We start from the raw sequence: 18,609 nt of genomic DNA, 5'->3' as shown, positions 1-18,609 counted from the left end.
GGCATGGCTAACATCAGCGTCCAATGATACCTAAACAGAGCCTGGGTGCACTACCTTCACCAAACGCGTGAAGTGTAGTCCAACAATCCTCACACGGTGCAGAAACGCCTTCTTCCAGCAGTGAATTGACAGAAGGCTGTAAATCATTGTTATTATCATGAGGCCGGCGACTAAGGTCAGACGGTGGGATTCTGCAGGAGCAGGCCTTGGAAGCCAGCTATGAGCTGGGCAACAGCTGATGGTGAGGTGGTGTAGTCTTGTCAACAACATTAGTCAAGTTGACCTGTTGATTGTCAATTATAAATGTAACCCTCCAATTTTGTTTTAGCTCAATCAATATTGGCCTGCTTTCCAAACTGAATTGGGTCGACTCCACCAAGGCTTTCCATCCTGCCCCGGCCTTTCCAGCGTGATCGGCTTCTGGGTTTTTTTGCCTGGAGGACGTCCTTCGAACGTCTCCCGGGGGAATCTTTCTTTCGGCATCTTTAGTAGATGACCCACCCACCGTGGTAGCTGGCTTCGCTCCACGCTCACTAGTTCCGACTGGACGTTGAGTCTCTGGCAGATAGCCGTGCTTCTTACCCTATCCTGGAGAGAGAGCCCTGCCACCCTGCGCAGGAAGCCAATTTTTGTTGCTTTTTTTTTACCTATCACAACATAATATTTAGCTTTTTGCTTATTTGCCATTTCAGCCTTGTATTCATCCTAATTTTGATATGCTTTGTTCAATTCATACCCACTGCACGATAGACACAATGTTTTATTTTTAACTTGAGCAACATGTGACACAATTACTTGATGCCTTCTATGCTACAGTGAAACAGAAGGATGCTGTTGAGTGGCCAGTTTGTTGATTTCATGAAAGTGAAATCCTCTTTAGTGTTAATTTATGTAATGGCAAACAGACGGACGTTATTGGAAAACAATGTACGTCCAATTATGCGTCATAATAATAATCAGCCAAGATCAATCATAGTCAGCCAAGACCACTAGGGCTGAGCCTCATTACTTGTTTGAACAGGGACACACTTTAACCTATGACCTGGATACCTATTCTTATTTATCTTTCATGTTTTATATCTGACACGTTTGTGATTTGCATCCTATAATTTCTCCCTGTATACGGTGTATATGATATTTAATTGCAGGGCTCCTTCACGTGAAAGACACTTGATTTACCTCTCTCTCTCTCGCTCTCTTTTCAGCAATCCACGTGACCGTGCCCAGTTTTGATGGAACCGATGAGTTTGGCTTCACGTCGTTTTTGGCCTACCCGGCAGTGCCAGGGCTGGACGACGCCTTCGAGTTTCTCGTGAGGTTCACGCTTGCCAACAACTCCTCGGCCCTGCGCGACAACCTCATTTTCTTCGCCGGGCAAAAGGGCAAAGGTGAAGAGGCCAAGGCTGCCTAGCCGACGTGCAAAGTGGGGGTCCCTTTTCGTTCGTGGCCCGTGTGTGTTTGGCTGCAGTCATGATCACCCAATTCATGTTTTTTTTGCAAGCTGTGTTTTAAAAGCGAACGTTCATGGCCAATCTGAGAACTCGCCTGTTGATGTTTTTCATTTCGCCTTTTGTGGAAGTGACAACTTATGAGGCATCCAGGGAATACTTATTTTAGGGAAAGATATGTGCAACGCTACTAGAGCCTGAAAAAAATGGTCTGTTTTGGGGATGGGACAATATTGGCCATAAAAATTTATAATTGAGTTTATAGTGTCTATGTAACTCCTTTGCCATCTTAAAGTTTAACCTTACATATTTAATAAGGCCAGTGTTTCGTATTACTTGCACTAAAAATATGCTAATGCAGTATAGTGTTTTAAAAAAATGTGTATAATAATAATTTCCTTTATTTATTCAGGAATTTCTTGCTGAGTCTCAAAATTGTTTCTGGGGGGGGGGGGGGTCCAGTAATGGGAGATGTTTGGCCAATTTCTTTTTAATGAGTGTTTAATAATTCATGTCACCTACATACTCGACTGCATTTACAATAAAAGCGTTATATTTAAATAAGCAAAATAACTTAAAGTGTAATAGATATTCTGCTTTTTCACTTGTAGAGAAGTAAGCACTTTCATTATTACTAATTTTACTGTGATGCATATATTATTGAAATCTATGTTAGCTTTGCAATGCGTGTGCTTTTATTATTTTTTATCATAAAGATATCACTTGAAAAGTTTTCTGATTACAATGCCCTCGTGACAGGTGAATCATACACTCCGTTCTTTATCGCTGTTGGTATTATAAACGGTAAATAATCGCTGCGTGATTGAAGCCACATTGTTGACATCAGACATTAACGGTGGCATCAAAAAGAAAACTGGTGAACAGCAATGAAACTGATTTAAAGCTTTCGTGACTGCAGGGATTCATATTATTGGTTCTTTCGGTAAAGTCACGTAGAAGGGAAAAAATAAAATAATAAAAATATAGCAAATTAAAATTCTCACGACTTTTCGACTGCAACACAAGCAATCATCATCAGGTGTGAAATCCACAGCAAGAAAATTTTCACAACAAGAACATTTTCACAGCAAGATTTTCTTGCGGATTTGTGTTGATTGCTTGTGTTGCAGTCGAAACATCGTGTGAATTTTTATTGTTTTATATTTTCATTACTTTATTATTTCCCTTCTACGTGACTTTACCGAAAGAACAAAAATATATATATCAATGAAACTCTCAAATGGACAGCTTTTCTCAATGAAACTCAAGGCAATGAGTCCTCCGGTGGGCTGGCAGTGTTCAGCAGCAGAGTGCACGTCAACATTTGAATGCTCTGGAGAATAGTCACAGAGTTCGCTAAGATGCACGACTGGATGATTACAGAATAACATTTTAAAAAACGGAGAAACTCTTCGATAAAGGTGCAATAATACACATCTCGTGAGCCTTATAAAAACACTTTATCTTGGACGTAAAAATATAAGTGCATGAAGGAGAAAATTTTATGTGTTCCTCACAATTAAGCAAAACAATTACGTAAGTTAAATACACAAGGCAGTAAACAGTATTTATATGTTTTTTAAAATGTCAACAAGTGCTGTCTAAGAGTTGAAATCTCAAGGCACATCATGGGAAGAGCATTCATTTCATAATTTCGGAAAAGCTAATAAAAATTGTCTCTCCCCAATTTAATTACAATTGTGTTCTCGGCGTCATCCCTGATTCTGATGTCACGAGCATTGTGACTCACCACGTGTGCACTGCGCTTCGCCACACGTCCTCATGCAGAGAGGCATGTATGCTCTGTGCCATTTGAACAAATATATTTACTCATCAGATATTGCGCAGAGTGGATGAGGGTGTACGACACACATTTAACTAATGCAGTCAGACCCCCCCACACCAAAAACGTGTGAATGTATCAGATATGGAGTTTAGACTAATTAAGTGCAAGTGTGGGGGTCGCTAGCCCCCGAGATCCCTCCCTCGATAATACTAACGGCCGGACTAACATCATCAATCGCCCCCCCGCTGCTAAGCGAACCGCCGCTAGGCTCCTCACCCAGGGTGTGGGAGCCGTCACCCGAGGATTCCCCTCCACCGCGGGTCCGCGTAGCAGGCATGGATAACCACGCACGCGCACACCCACACACAGCTCTGCACGGCACTCACCCAACCCTGACCACTCACGTTAGGATCGCGCACCTGTGTTACACACGTCGTGAACATGCGCGCACACACGCATACAGCTCCACACGCGATACCCACTCCTGCGCCGCTCTGCGCCGCGCTGGCCGCCCACGTTACGATCGCGCACCTTGGGCACGCCGATTACGCACGCCGAGAGCTTACGCAAGTAACGAGCGCACGCAAGCGGGGCACACGCCGACACGACGACTCGTCCCCTCCCCCACTCGCGCGTGCACGTCAACACAAATATCGTACAAGGACGATTCTCCTCTCACACGGCTGCGTAGTCACGCCAACACACCAAAAGTGCTCTCCCCGGGCGTTAACGCACACACCTCCGTACCCGCACAATCGTACAGAGACCACGGCCTTTATGCGTACAACGACCACACACTCGCGAATGCAGTGCACGCTAATACCACGTTCCAAAAACACCCAACAACACGGTTTTGTTACTACGCTCGAGATTTTATTAGCCCTTGCTAACCAACCGAGCCACCCGTGTGTGTGTGCGGGACAGCAAGGCGCTTCTAACCCACACTCTGGTGCCGTGTAGCCCTATTCTATGCTGCGCTCTCTGCTAAACCGCTTTCCTACTCGTCCTTACCCCGAACTAACCCTCTCCTACGGATCCTACCCTCCGCTCTGAGGTGTTGTAAGGCGCGCAACACGATACCGTCTGTAGTCCTTGGTGACCTTGCGGCGCTCAGATCGTCCTGCAGACAATCTAGCGGCTCGCCCGATGACTCCTTCGTCGCTGACCCCGTGTCCAAACTCCAGAAGAAGAGAGTTCCCTACTGCCCCTGCGTTTTCTTTTAAACTATTCACATCAAAGGCTAGGCGCCCCCGTCCCGACCGCCTTGGTCTCTCGACCAATCCTGAGCCTAGGATTTCCCGCTCTTTTGCGATCCCGCCGGCCTTTGAACTTTCGACCAATCAGTCGTCCCGGGTCCTGATCCCAGCTATCTGCCTTGCTGACCCGTGTTTGTGTTTGTATGCGTTTCTAACTGCGGGGCTCTCTGAGCTCGCCGTGGTCGTGCGATCTCAAATCCGCCCACGGCGCCGCAGTGTTACTTGGCCTGGGAAGGGTCCTGTCCAATTCCCTGGCCCTGAGAAACCGTGGGGTAACCCCCCTAGGGGGCCCTCGGGTGAAAACTCAGGGTAGGTGACCCGACCACGAGGCCCTACGTGGGTGCGGGTGCGTGTTTATGTGGGGGGGGTGATGGGGGGCAGTGCGGCGGTGGAAGCCGGGCGGCTCCCTGGCTCGGCCGAGCGGCCCCGTCGCTGTGGCACCACATAGCCCCCCGGGGTGCCAGTCCCCGTCCCGGGTTGACTGGAGCACCTCGCCTGGGTTGCCCCCACGAGGTATCGCCGCGGGGTCCGCGGGATTCGCCCGGCCCTTGTGGCTGGCCTCGGGGGTGGCGGCTCCGTCTCCTGGGGCTCCGGCGGTGGTCTCCTCCTCCATTCCAACGGCTCCCCTCGGTCTCCGGCACCTGCGGGCTGGGGGACAAACTCAGAGGCGGTGGGGTTTAAGGGTCGCCGTCCTCGTCGCCCCCGGCCCCGCCCGGGGCCCCTCGGAGCCCGGGGCTCCGTGGGGCCCATATACTGCGCGAGGCCCCCGGGCACGGGGGGTGGGGGGACCCCGGGGTTTCGGGGGTACTTGGACGGCGGGGCTCCTCCCCTCGGGGGCTGCTCGCCACGGCTTCAGTCGGCGGATGTTGACCACCATCTCCCGGCCCCTCTCTCCTCCCTGAATCAGCACCGTCCATGGTGAGATCTGCCGTCTCACAATCCAGGGTCCTCGCCAGTAGGTGGTCAGCTTCCCCACCTGTCCGGCACCGACGCGGGGAGTGTACAGCCACACCTCGGAGCCCGCAGTGTAGAAGGGGGGCTCCATACAGGGTCGGGCGCCCTGCTCTTGCCGCTGGTGCGCGGCCTCTCCGTGCGGGTAGGCTCGGCCCCTGGCCTCTCGCAGGGTCTCCAGCAAGTGCTCCATGGGGTGGCTCCCTTCCTCCCGTTGCGGCGGAGGGACACCGAACAGCAGATCTGCGGGCAGGCGAGACTCGCGACCAAACATCATTAGGAACGGGGTCTGTCCTGTAGATGTGTGAACGGCGGTGGTGTAGGCGAACAGGGCATAGGGGAGGTGTTCGTCCCAGTCCTGTTGATTCGCGGCCGCCATGCGTTTAAGCTTCCCGGCCAGAGTCTGGTTCATCCTCTCTACCATCCCGTTCGCCTGGGGGTGATATGCCGTGGTTCGGTCCTTCTGGATCCCGAACTCTCGGCACAGCGCCTGGAATAGTTCGGCCTCGAATTCACTACCCTGGTCGGTAATGACTCGTTCGGGGATCCCGCACTTAGGAACGTAGTTTTCCACGAAGGCCCGGGCCACTACGAGGGCTGTTTTATCCGGGATAGCCACCGCCACGGGGGTAGCAGGTGAAGTACTCCACCGCTACAAGAATATATCGGTTGCCCCGGTGGGATCGTGGAAAGGGCCCCTGCAGGTCGATTCCGACCAACTGATTCGTCCGACTGACTCGGAACGGCCTCAGGGGTACCTGGTACCTCGCCGGCTTTTGCCCACACTGCTGACAGGCCCGGCAGCCCTGCACCCAGGCGGCCACATCTTGCGCTAATTTAGGCCAGAGATACTGGCGACGCAGAGTCTCCCGGGTGCGCCGTTCCCCATCATGGCCCCCGAGCGGGTGGTCGTGTACCAGTCGTAGTAGTTGGGGCCGCACATGGGCGGGAACGCAGATGCACCCCGGCTGCCCAGCGTCGGCCAGTTCCCTCACCACCCCGTTTTCTACACACAACCGGGCATACAAACCGCTCCAGGGCCCTGGTAGTGCATCCTTCCTCTCTCGCAGTGCCGCCTCCACCGCCGCCAGATCCGGATCCCGCTGCTGGGTTTGTCGCAGCTGCTCGTCGTCCAAGCCCGGGAAGGCGCAGCCGACATCCTCTTGGATCCGCCCGGTTGGGGTGGGATGATCCGTCTGTCCCCGGGCTCCTTCTGCAGGGGTTCCTGCGGCGCACACTGCACTCTCTCTCGGGGGGGGGAGTTTAGTTTCCGCGCGCTCCTTGGGTTCTGCTGCCTGGCGGCAGCGTCCCCCCGTGAAGCACGGGCAGGCGTCTCCCTCCCTCGTCTCAGCGCGCACCGCGGGCCGTCTTGACAAGGCGTCCGCGTTCGCGTGTGTTCGCCCCGCTCGGTACTCGATCTGCAGGTTGTACTCCTGCAGCTGCGCCAGCCATCGAGCCATCTGCCCCCGCGGTTCCTTGAATGTAAGGAGGAACTGCAGTGCATAATGATCGGTGCGCACACGACATTTCCTGCCGTACAAGTACGGTCGGAACTGTTTACACGCGAAAATTACAGCATACAGTTCCTGACGGGTTACACAATAGTTCAGTTCGGCCCCGCTCAGGGTCCGACTGGCGTATGCGATGACCCGCTCCGTCCCACCCTGCACTTGCGACAGCACCGCGCCCAGCCCACTGCTGCAGGCGTCAGTGTCCAAAATAAAATCGGTGGTGAAATCTGGGAAAGCCAAGGTGGGGGTGTGGGTGAGGTGGTCTTTGAGTGTGGTGAAAGCCGTCTGGCAGGCCTCCGACCACTGATAGGGGTTCTTAGGGGAGGTGAGTTGGGTGAGGGGGCGTGCAATCTCACTGAATCCCTTTACAAATCGACGGTAATAAGTGGCGAGTCCCAAGAATGACCTGATCTCCGTCAGGTTCCTCGGCCGCGGCCAATCCACTACGGCACGCACCTTCTCGGGATCGGTGCTCACCCCTGCCTCGCTGACTCGGTGTCCGAGGTACCCCACCTCGCGTTGCGCAATGTAACACTTACGTGGCTTGAGCTTGAGATGGGCTGCTCGCAGTCGCTGGAATACTTCCCGCAGCCTGGACCAGTGTTCGGACAGCGACCTACTGAACACTATTACGTCGTCCAGGTAAATCAGGCACTGTTCCCACTGCAAGCCCCGCATCACCAACTCCATCAACCGCTGGAACGTCGCGGGCGCGTTAGTGAGTCCGAACGGCAACACTCGAAACTCAAACAGGCCCATCGGGGTGGTGAATGCTGTTTTTGGCCGATCCTCCTCCGTCATCTCCACCTGCCAGTAACCGGACGCCAGATCGAGGGTGGAAAAATACCGCGCTCCTGCGAGACTGTCGAAGGTGTCGTCGATGCGTGGGATGGGAAAAGCGTCGCCGAGGGTGACTGCGTTCAATTTTCGGTAATCAACGCAGAACCGAGTCGATCCGTCCTTTTTCGTTACCAGTACCACCGGGGCAGACCAAGGGCTCGCGGAGGGCTGGATTATGTTATCGCGTAGCATATCCGTGACTGCCTCTTTGATCTGGGTCCGTTCAGGCGCGCCCACTCGGTGTGCGGGGAGTTTGATGGGTCGGGCTGCACCTGTGTCAATTTGGTGCTTGACCAGGTCGGTCCGGCCCACGTCCGAATCGTGCTCACTGAACACGTCGGCGTACTCCCGCAATAACCCGCGCAGCTGATCGGCCTCCCCCTTAGGTAAGGCTGCCCAAGGCACATGTAACGCATCCTGCAGGGGAACAATCTCGGCTCGGGGGGTCGGGCCGACCCGCCAGGCCAGATCCTGGCTGTCCTCGGGGCGGCCAGGGTCCTCCGCCCAGAGTGCGAACACCGAGTCGTTCGAGTGGCGAGCGTGCAGGGGGTGTACGGTGGCTACCGGGGTGCGTCGTCGTATCATTGCCGGGGTACTGTGTGGGTTAAACACACGTATAAACAGCCGGCCCCCATCTGCGTTTACCAGTGTGGCTGACCCTACCACCCCGTATCGCGATGCCAACTCCGGGTGAGGAGTCAGCATTACCTCGCCTGATGGTCGGAGCGCGGGGTCGGTGGGGAGGGTTGCCACTGGCACCAGCATCTCGGCGAGAGGCCCGATGGTGACGGCCGACACCAGCGTAGCGGCCACGGGTGTGAAGCGTGGGCGATTCGGCTCCTGTCCTAGGAACGGAATCCGCTCCCCGCTGCCCTCCACCGTAGCGCATCGTTGCCGGGGCTGTACGTTAAGTCCCAACTTTTCCAGGAGGTCCGTTCCTGCAATGCACTCGTGGCACAACACACTCGAAACGTAGAATTCCTGTGTGCACACCTGGTTTCCTAGACGGACCTCGAGGGAGACCTTCCCCAGCAACCCCATCCCGGCTCCGCTTGCCGTGTGCAGCGCGCGATCCGGGGCCTGCAGGCAGCCCACGTCCACCCCGAGCATGCTGCAGTGCGCGGCGCTCATGAGAGAGGCCACGGCGCCCGTGTCCAACAGGATCCGGGTGCGCTGCCCGTTCACCTGGCCTTCCACCAGCGACGTGGCTCCCGTTATCCCTGCCACCAGCTCCCGCAGCCAATCGCCCGAGGTCCCTGCGCCCTTGGGTGTTGTCGTTGTAACCTGTTTATGGATCACTCGCTCGCCATTATTATTACAGCTGGTTTGGGTCGGGTCTACGTCGATTTCATCCCCCGGTGGTCCCCTCTCTAGGGGGGGCTTAGTGTTTGACCTATGCATCGGCCTCGCACGGGCGAGCTGAGGGCAGTCCCTCATGAGATGCCCTCGACGGTCGCACACATAACACGTCCTGGGAGGAGTGGCGGCTCTGTGGCGAACTTTCTGCCCACTCCCTCCTCCCCCCGTGCGCTGTTGCTCATACTCTGCTTCTAGTCGGGCTATCCTTCCAGTTAGCCCTCCTACCGTGGAGTCTAGGTCTCCCATTTCGGATCGGATGGTCTCAACGGAGGATTGCAGTTGGGTCATATTTTTATTCGTTTCCTCACCTACTTGGTTTACCTTGTTGTCTATCTGGGTTACCTGGCCGGAGACATCCTTTATACCCGTTTGTATACCGGCAACCCATCCCGGGGTTGTCTCGCGGGACACTGGAGGCTCTTTTTCCCGGCCCCTTACCGTCCTCGCGAGCTCCTGTTCCTCCTCCTCGTCTTCCGAGAGCAGGCTCGCAATGGCGCGCTCTCGTCCCAGCCCCCGGAGCTGCGCGCGTTCGCTGTGAATTCTTTCACACTTACGTGCGCGCTCGACAAGGGTGTTAAAGGGAAGACGTGGGCAGCTCATGTCTGGCTGCCACCACGCCGTGCGAGACAGGTACCGCTGGATTTTCTCGGCAGCCAGTTCCTCAATAACCTCAGTTGCGTACCCCGGGCGTGCGATCTTTGTTAACTCGCGCACATCCTCGGCGTAATCACGGAGATCTTCGCCAGGTTGGCGACGGCGCGCCTCTAAGGCCGATTTTGCTTCCTCCTCGTCACGCGTGCCAAAACGCTGATCGAGTCGGCGCATCAGCTCCTCTAGCTGTGTCTGTGCGCTCGCGGGTAACGCTTCTACAAAATCGGCTGCCCGCCCATCAAGATTCATATTAAGTTGACGTACTGCCTGCACGTCCGTCCATCCATTAATTTCCTTAGCCCCTAAGAGATTGCGGGCGAATGCCTTCCACGAAGGGGCCCCCCTGCCGGTAAATATTAGTCTTATTTTAGCGTGAGGTAACGCGGGGGTCCGTACCGCTTCTGACACCAATTTGTGGGGGTCGCTAGCCCCCGAGATCCCTCCCTCGATAATACTAACGGCCGGACTAACATCATCAATCGCCCCCCCGCTGCTAAGCGAACCGCCGCTAGGCTCCTCACCCAGGGTGTGGGAGCCGTCACCCGAGGATTCCCCTCCACCGCGGGTCCGCGTAGCAGGCATGGATAACCACGCACGCGCACACCCACACACAGCTCTGCACGGCACTCACCCAACCCTGACCACTCACGTTAGGATCGCGCACCTGTGTTACACACGTCGTGAACATGCGCGCACACACGCATACAGCTCCACACGCGATACCCACTCCTGCGCCGCTCTGCGCCGCGCTGGCCGCCCACGTTACGATCGCGCACCTTGGGCACGCCGATTACGCACGCCGAGAGCTTACGCAAGTAACGAGCGCACGCAAGCGGGGCACACGCCGACACGACGACTCGTCCCCTCCCCCACTCGCGCGTGCACGTCAACACAAATATCGTACAAGGACGATTCTCCTCTCACACGGCTGCGTAGTCACGCCAACACACCAAAAGTGCTCTCCCCGGGCGTTAACGCACACACCTCCGTACCCGCACAATCGTACAGAGACCACGGCCTTTATGCGTACAACGACCACACACTCGCGAATGCAGTGCACGCTAATACCACGTTCCAAAAACACCCAACAACACGGTTTTGTTACTACGCTCGAGATTTTATTAGCCCTTGCTAACCAACCGAGCCACCCGTGTGTGTGTGCGGGACAGCAAGGCGCTTCTAACCCACACTCTGGTGCCGTGTAGCCCTATTCTATGCTGCGCTCTCTGCTAAACCGCTTTCCTACTCGTCCTTACCCCGAACTAACCCTCTCCTACGGATCCTACCCTCCGCTCTGAGGTGTTGTAAGGCGCGCAACACGATACCGTCTGTAGTCCTTGGTGACCTTGCGGCGCTCAGATCGTCCTGCAGACAATCTAGCGGCTCGCCCGATGACTCCTTCGTCGCTGACCCCGTGTCCAAACTCCAGAAGAAGAGAGTTCCCTACTGCCCCTGCGTTTTCTTTTAAACTATTCACATCAAAGGCTAGGCGCCCCCGTCCCGACCGCCTTGGTCTCTCGACCAATCCTGAGCCTAGGATTTCCCGCTCTTTTGCGATCCCGCCGGCCTTTGAACTTTCGACCAATCAGTCGTCCCGGGTCCTGATCCCAGCTATCTGCCTTGCTGACCCGTGTTTGTGTTTGTATGCGTTTCTAACTGCGGGGCTCTCTGAGCTCGCCGTGGTCGTGCGATCTCAAATCCGCCCACGGCGCCGCAGTGTTACTTGGCCTGGGAAGGGTCCTGTCCAATTCCCTGGCCCTGAGAAACCGTGGGGTAACCCCCCTAGGGGGCCCTCGGGTGAAAACTCAGGGTAGGTGACCCGACCACGAGGCCCTACGTGGGTGCGGGTGCGTGTTTATGTGGGGGGGGTGATGGGGGGCAGTGCGGCGGTGGAAGCCGGGCGGCTCCCTGGCTCGGCCGAGCGGCCCCGTCGCTGTGGCACCACACAAGACCGAATTTGATGACGATTATTTATTGGGTGCAGCCTTCAGTAGCTGGGTTGAGTGACAGCATCAACTCGGCACATCAACTCGTACGGACGCCCGAGATTGCGAATCATCGGCACGCTCACGGAAAACGGCACAACGCGAGCGTTCACAACACTGCCACGTTCGTCTAGCCGTCCAGTCGTTCGTCTAGCCGTACAGTCGTTCGTCTAGCCATACAGTCGTTCGTCTAGCCGTCCAGTCGTTCGTCTAGCCCCACAGTCGTTCGTCTAGCCGTCCAGTCGTTCGTCTAACCGTCCAGTCGTTCGTCTAACCGTACAGTCGTTCGTCTATCCGTCCAGTCGTTCGTCTAGCCGTCCAGTCGTTCGTCTAGCCGTCCAGTCGTTCGTCTAGCCGTCCAGTCGTGGAGGGCGGTGGTCAGTCGGACGCCTAGATGGCGAATCGTGAACGTTATAGGAGTGAGCGTTGGGCATGAGTACCAGGGTGATGTAAGAGTTATAGAGACCCTGGGGTGGAGGGGGTATTAAAGCGCAATAACGAGTGTGCACATACACACACAAGAAATGGAGAGTGACTCAGCGTCCTTTAGTACAATAACAATGGCAAAGATCGGGGAGGGAATGATAATTTCGGACTCAAGAATGCAACCCTATTTTCCCATACGGTCTATTATTTTTCCTGTACATCTTTTTGGTGGCTGTGAGATGCTTTTGTCGAGATAAAATGTCCGTTTCTTGCTACGGTAGGAAAAGTTAATGTATTTTGTTCATCAGTGCACACCTAAGTGCATTGTTTGGTCACAGCGATTGAATATAATTTTTTGTCTGCTAAATATTGCCTGCCTCCTAGCGCAGACCGTTGTGTCTGGGTGCCTTTGCTCACAGACGACGTGAGGAAAAGCGCCTTTTAATATTGTGGACTAGAGCAGGACAGGCAATGCTTGTCCGGGTGGCTGTAGTTCATATCCCAGCTCATTGTCTGCGAGTTGCATTTTGCTCATGTGCACAAACGCACGCGCGGACAAGCACTGCGTTTCTTCATGGGATGTAGCTGCTCACCCCGAGCTCTCATTACTCTGATAGTGCATTGTCTTTGTACTGTGTACGCCTTTTTGGCGTCCTCTGGTCTAACACGTTTTGAGACTAGGCTCCAAAGAAAGCTGTCTCTGGTGTGGACCAATCAGTTTCAAAGACAATACATATATTATCAGAGTATGTTTTTTTTGTTTGCATTCTGACCACAAGTATTGTTGGTTAATGCAGACATGATTCCTTGTAAAAGGCTTCAGTTTGGTGTTTTAACAACTTAACACCTGTTTTGTTGCCAGATAAGAGGGGAAAACCTATACACTTGCGTTTCTCTCTGTGCCCACGCAGCGACAGGACTGTGCCAACAGCCTGCAGCTCAAGAAAATAGGTTACAGCAGCAGTAGCAGCAGTCGTGTGAATGTCAATAAAGGTGATGTTCTATCAGCTTACATGTAGACTTGCCTAAATAATCTATTTCGGACAGTGCATACATTATCAGAGTTGTGTTTTTTGTTTGCATTATGACTGCAGGTATTGTGGTCTATGCAAACATGACTCCTTGTAAAAAAGGTGTCAGTTTTGTTGGCAGATAGAAGGGTAAAAAATCAATTATCATATTTTTTACTGGCAAATGAGGTTCCAATGGTGTAAATGCTTACCCCGAGCTCTCATACTCTAATGGTGCATTGTCTTTGAGTTGTGCGCCTTTTGGCGTCATCTGGTCCAACCCATGTGAGACTAGGCTCTAAGGAAAGCTGTCTCGGGTGTGGACCAATCAACTTCAAGGACAGTGCATACATTATCAGAGTTATGTTTTTTGTTTGCATTATGACTGCAGGTATTGTGGTCTATGCAAACATGACTCCTTGTAAAAAAGGTGTCAGTTTTGTTGCCAGATAGAAGGGTAAAAAATCAATTATCATATTTTTTACTGGCAAATGAGGTTCCAATGGTGTAAATGCTTACCCCGAGCTCTCATACTCTGATGGTGCATTGTCTTTGAGTTGTGTGCCTTTTGGCGTCATCTGGTCCAACACCATGTGAGACTAGGCTCTAAGGAAAGCTGTCTCGGGTGTGGACCAATTAACTTCAAGGACAGTGCATACATTATCAGAGTTGTGTTTTTTGTTTGCATTATGACTGCAGGTATTGTGGTCTATGCAAACATGACTCCTTGTAAAAAAAGGTGTCAGTTTTGTTGCCAGATAGAAGGGTGAAAAAACAATTATCAATCTATTTCGCTTATTGGATGACCTGCATCTGCCTGAAAGGTGCCGTGGTTCGACTTCTGCTGGACTCGCCAAGCTTACGCAATTCTAACCCATTGACGGCATTTCGACGGAAACGATCTTGTTGGAGTCGATACAATTAATGTCACTTTGAAGTCATGAAAGGTTGTCCTGCAGAACGATTGGGCTGAAACCACGGCCGATTTCCAAGTTGAATCACGGGCAGATGAACTCCAGATGATTCAAACCCAGGTCCTCAGGGCTGCTGGATCAGTGTTTTGACCTCGGAGTCACCTGGCTTCCTCGAGATGTGATAATAGCCCATACTTCTCTGGCAGAATGTTTTTTTTATCCTTGGCAGAGTCATTTCATGGATTATATCTCTGTTCGTGTAATTTTTAGGATTGAATGATTGGCCAAAATGCTTTGCGACCTGCTTTTTTTTCATGAACTCGATCTCGTGCCTGAAAGTCATATGATAAACCATAGAATGGTTTGTTGTTCTTGCCCCGTACCTCCGATTAGCATGGTTGGCTACGTACGGTGCAAAAGAAGTAAAAAAATACACGCATAAATAAAATAAACCAACGTGCTAAGCATTGATTTATCTAAGGAGCACAGCGAAAAACGTGTCTCCTATTCTTCAGTGTTCGGTAAAAACAAGCCTTTGTAAATAAGAAAATATTAGCACAATGTATACATTTAAAACTTGAAATATTCTAAATTCATGAATATATACACTCGTCAAAATATTGATACATTCACGCAAATAAATCGTACATTCACACGAATTTTACCTAGTTTAGCTGATCGTAAAGTTCACAGAGCATAAGCTCATGAATATTTGTTTCATATTGACAACATATTTGAGTGTATAATGACAAAATGAAGGACGTTCTGTAGAGGTCAGCTCCGTGTAGAATTATGTTTACAAAAACAATTCGCTCTTTCTCACGCGATCTGTTCTAGAAGGTTCTACGCACAAAATATGCAATGTTGCAAACGACCGAGTTATTACGAAATATAATCTATATAGCACAAAAAAAAACAACCGTGTGTTTTTTTATCTGTCGCGTACAAATGGACGTTAGCCTAATTTATGTTGTATATCTTTGAAACGGAAATCTATTTGGAGGCTGTTTATAATTGTAATTACTTCCATAGGTTGTTTAGAATATGATTTCAATTACTGTTGCAAGCAGAGGAAGAACAGCATATTATAATTATTTACATAATGCCAAAATGTCAGCGCGATTAATGTCCTCCCATAAATCAAACAGAGAATGCAAAGAATTGGAGTCAACTGTATTATGCTCTGGTGTTGCACACCATGCTTAATGACGTTTCGCATTAGATTTATGTAGGTACCTTGAAGTTTTCAGTGTGTTTTTATTACCGTATTTAATACGGATATATTGTTACCTTGATACTTCCAAAATGGTCCCGAGTTCCCACTTGATATGATGTACACACGGTTGCATTAAATATTCACAATAGATATTGTGTGTGTGTACGTCTAGGGAAATGTATGACAGTGGTTAGCAATAGGGGTGTAATGGTGCATTAAGAGGTAGCCGATTTTAAAATATAAGCAGCAACAGATTCAATATACCTTTGAGAGCAAAGTGATCAAATTGATGTTACCACTCTATCGAATGCGAAAGCTACCGTTATAACGGAACATGCCTGAAACGTTCAAAAGCAAATAGAGAAGAAATGTTCTGAAACCTCAAAACACAGTTTGAGGAACAGAAGGAGATGTGAAAAGATTAGATGATGTTGAAAAAAAGACTGCAATGCAAGGAACTTTGTGAAACTGTTCTGGAAAAATAATGAGAAAAGATAGAGAACACGACAAAGTAAAACATGATTGAAGACATCATAGCAACAACGGAGAGTCCGTGGAGGCTCTTTAAAATGGTGTGAGAGCGATCGTGAATTTGGATTTGAAGCTTTCGTGACTGCAGGAATCCATACTCTTTGGTTCTTTCGGTAAAGTCACGTAGGTAGAAAATAATAGATCACGACGTTTCGATCGCAACACAAGCAATCGTCATCAGGCGAGACAATCGCAGCAGGGAAACTGCTGAAACAGGCCCTGATCTATTATTTTCTACCTACGTGACTTTACCGAAAGAACCAAAGAGTAGCGATCTTGAAGTTGGGACTGGATTGGGAGCCATCGCAGGAATCGGAGTATTGGGGCGAAGTGGTCAGTTTGTGTTAGATTGTGGATGATAGAGCAATAAACACATATTAAAATAAAGCAGCATTTAGCCCATCGGCATGAGATAATGCACATTTACCAAAAAGCACACACGGAAGCAAAACTCATTCAAGAGCGATATTAATTATGCTAATACAACTAATTTAAAGTGGCTGGTATATCGATTACCGTTCGTCACAGGTTAATGGAGAAGGCATATATTCCAGCCCGTTGGAATACGCAGAATTCGACTGACGCTGCTGTTTTTTTTATGGTCCGTTATGCGTTCAGTTACGTCTGCACCACGTGACAATGCAATGCGTTTCCCTAACAAACAAGTGCACACACTTAACATTCGCTTTTCAGGAAAAACAAACCAATCTAGGGTACTCATGCATGAATTGGCTTAACACCACGGTTTGAGTGCTTAATCCAAAGTAATTGGAAATTCCTGTAATTAATTGGATTGCAATCAGTTTAAAGTTTGGACAGAATTTCATTTATTTTAATTCTTTCAAGTAAAAATATATTGCACGCTATTTTAATGGGTGTAGTGAAAAGAGCGCTTCAAATATATTGCTTGTGAATTGTGTGTCCACCTGGGTTCATTTGTTGACATCAAGTTTCTATTCACAAATGTGTGTGACCCTAAACAGCTTTTTGTATACGTTTAGTTATTTTCGGTAAAGTCACGTAGGTAAAAAATTAAAATTAAAAACAACTAAATTAAATTACGACGTTTCGGAAGCAACACAAGCCTCCGTCTTCAGGTGGAACCGCCACAGTAAAGAGAGCTGTTTAAAGAATTATATATTTAGAGAATCGGTTTAGAGAATCGGTTCTCTAAACACCTGAAGGCGGAGGCTTGTGTTGCTTCCGAAACGTCGTGATTTCATTTAGTTGTTTTTCATTTTAATTTATTTTATTTTTTTACCTACGTGACTTTACCGAAAAACCCCAAAAGTATGGATCCTTGCTGTCACGAAAACTTCAAGTCTAGATTTTTGTATGTTTAGTTTGTTGTCACCCCCCCCATTCCCCGCATTTCCGATTAGCTACGTACTGTGCGAAAGAAGTTAAATATACAGTACACGCATGGAGTTGACCAATGCGGGAGATAGCGATGCATGGAACAATTTGTATTTATCCAGCGTCTACATGCGACCGCATCTCACAATGCTGTATGAAAACAGACTTGAGACAACGGAATACGGAGTGATAAGCAAAGGCGAAGCAGGAAGGTGTCCATGTTGGCGCTTGAATAGGGATTGCAGATCATTCCGGCGGAGCACTTTGACTGAAACTGAGCAAAGCTTGCACAAATGATACAACTTCCAAAATGAATTCGGTCCCTGTCACAAATAGTGCACTGAAATTGGTTACGTACAAGCACCATGAAGGAATAGGATCGTGTAAACGTAACTCTTCGTGCTCAAAAAAGTAGTTATGTCGGCTAGAGAAAAAAATCTCAAAATTATTAATTGCGGTATTACCCTGTGTCCACGTTATCTTTGCATGAAAAACAAATGCCATTAAATTAAAGTTAAACGTTAAAGCCGTGGTGTGCAGTGTGCTGTCATGCCTTGAATTGGAAGCAAACATTGACAGCTAATTTCTTTAGAACTGCTTTTTGTGTTTAGTTTGTTTTCGTTCCCCCCCCACTTCCGATTAGCAAGGTTGGCTACGTACGGGTTTGAAAGAAGATCAACATGCATACATACAACGTGTTATAGGAATTGTAAATGTTGTGGGTTTACTCTCCAACACACCGGTGGGCTGTACTAGTAACGAATTGGCATGTTTCGTTTACGTGACAAACCTCACTAATTGGCTCTGCCGGGTGGTGGCGGGTTTAACGACACATTTATATTTACGCTCTCTAACCCAAAAACCTCTGTTATTGATAATATTGGTCGTGAAAGTCTACTTGTTAAACTGTTATAGGGTAGTATGAGAGAGTGTTAGCAACGTGGATGTTTGGATTGATGGTGAAACATGTTGGCTGTAAAATAGCACGGTTGCCTAATCATGATGAGCCTGATGCCCGCATTAAAATACTTAAAGTGTGGTCGGTTTTACAAAGGGGGTAATTACATTTCATCATTTTATACACGTAAGTTTATAGTGTTTTGTTCTTGTTGGTGTGTAATTTGTCCTTGTTTGTGTGTAGTTGTAAATAATCATTAAAGATTTATATATTTTTTTCTCAGAAGTCACTTTGAAAAGGAACACACATTCATGCATCATGCCCTAAATCGGCAAACCAATGAGCTCCTAAAGTTACCCACAACAAAAAATATCTTTGATGTTAATGGCAAATCAAGTTCAGATGTTTGTTTTGTCGATGAATCATACTTTCAAGCTACTGAGATTACCAAAGACTATGAAAATGATACTT

At 49.9% G+C, this 18,609-nt stretch overlaps 1 protein-coding gene across 1 annotated transcript in view; it reads left to right on the top strand.

The window, feature by feature from the left end:
* LOC144724294 (protein eyes shut homolog) overlaps window positions 1–18,609 on the top strand; it is a 41,882-nt gene that overhangs the window by 16,060 nt on the left and 7,213 nt on the right. Inside the window, exon 3 of the mRNA XM_078603293.1 lies at window positions 1,206–1,388. Within this exon, the coding sequence (XP_078459419.1) occupies window positions 1,206–1,388 (183 nt within the window). The remainder of the gene's footprint in view (window positions 1–1,205; window positions 1,389–18,609) is intronic.

This window comes from Lampetra planeri, chromosome 2 (genome assembly GCF_965212315.1).
Source record: "Lampetra planeri chromosome 2, kcLamPlan1.2.h2, whole genome shotgun sequence".
Taxonomy (NCBI): domain Eukaryota; kingdom Metazoa; phylum Chordata; class Hyperoartia; order Petromyzontiformes; family Petromyzontidae; genus Lampetra; species Lampetra planeri.
This window is presented reverse-complemented; position numbering and strand designations above follow the sequence as displayed.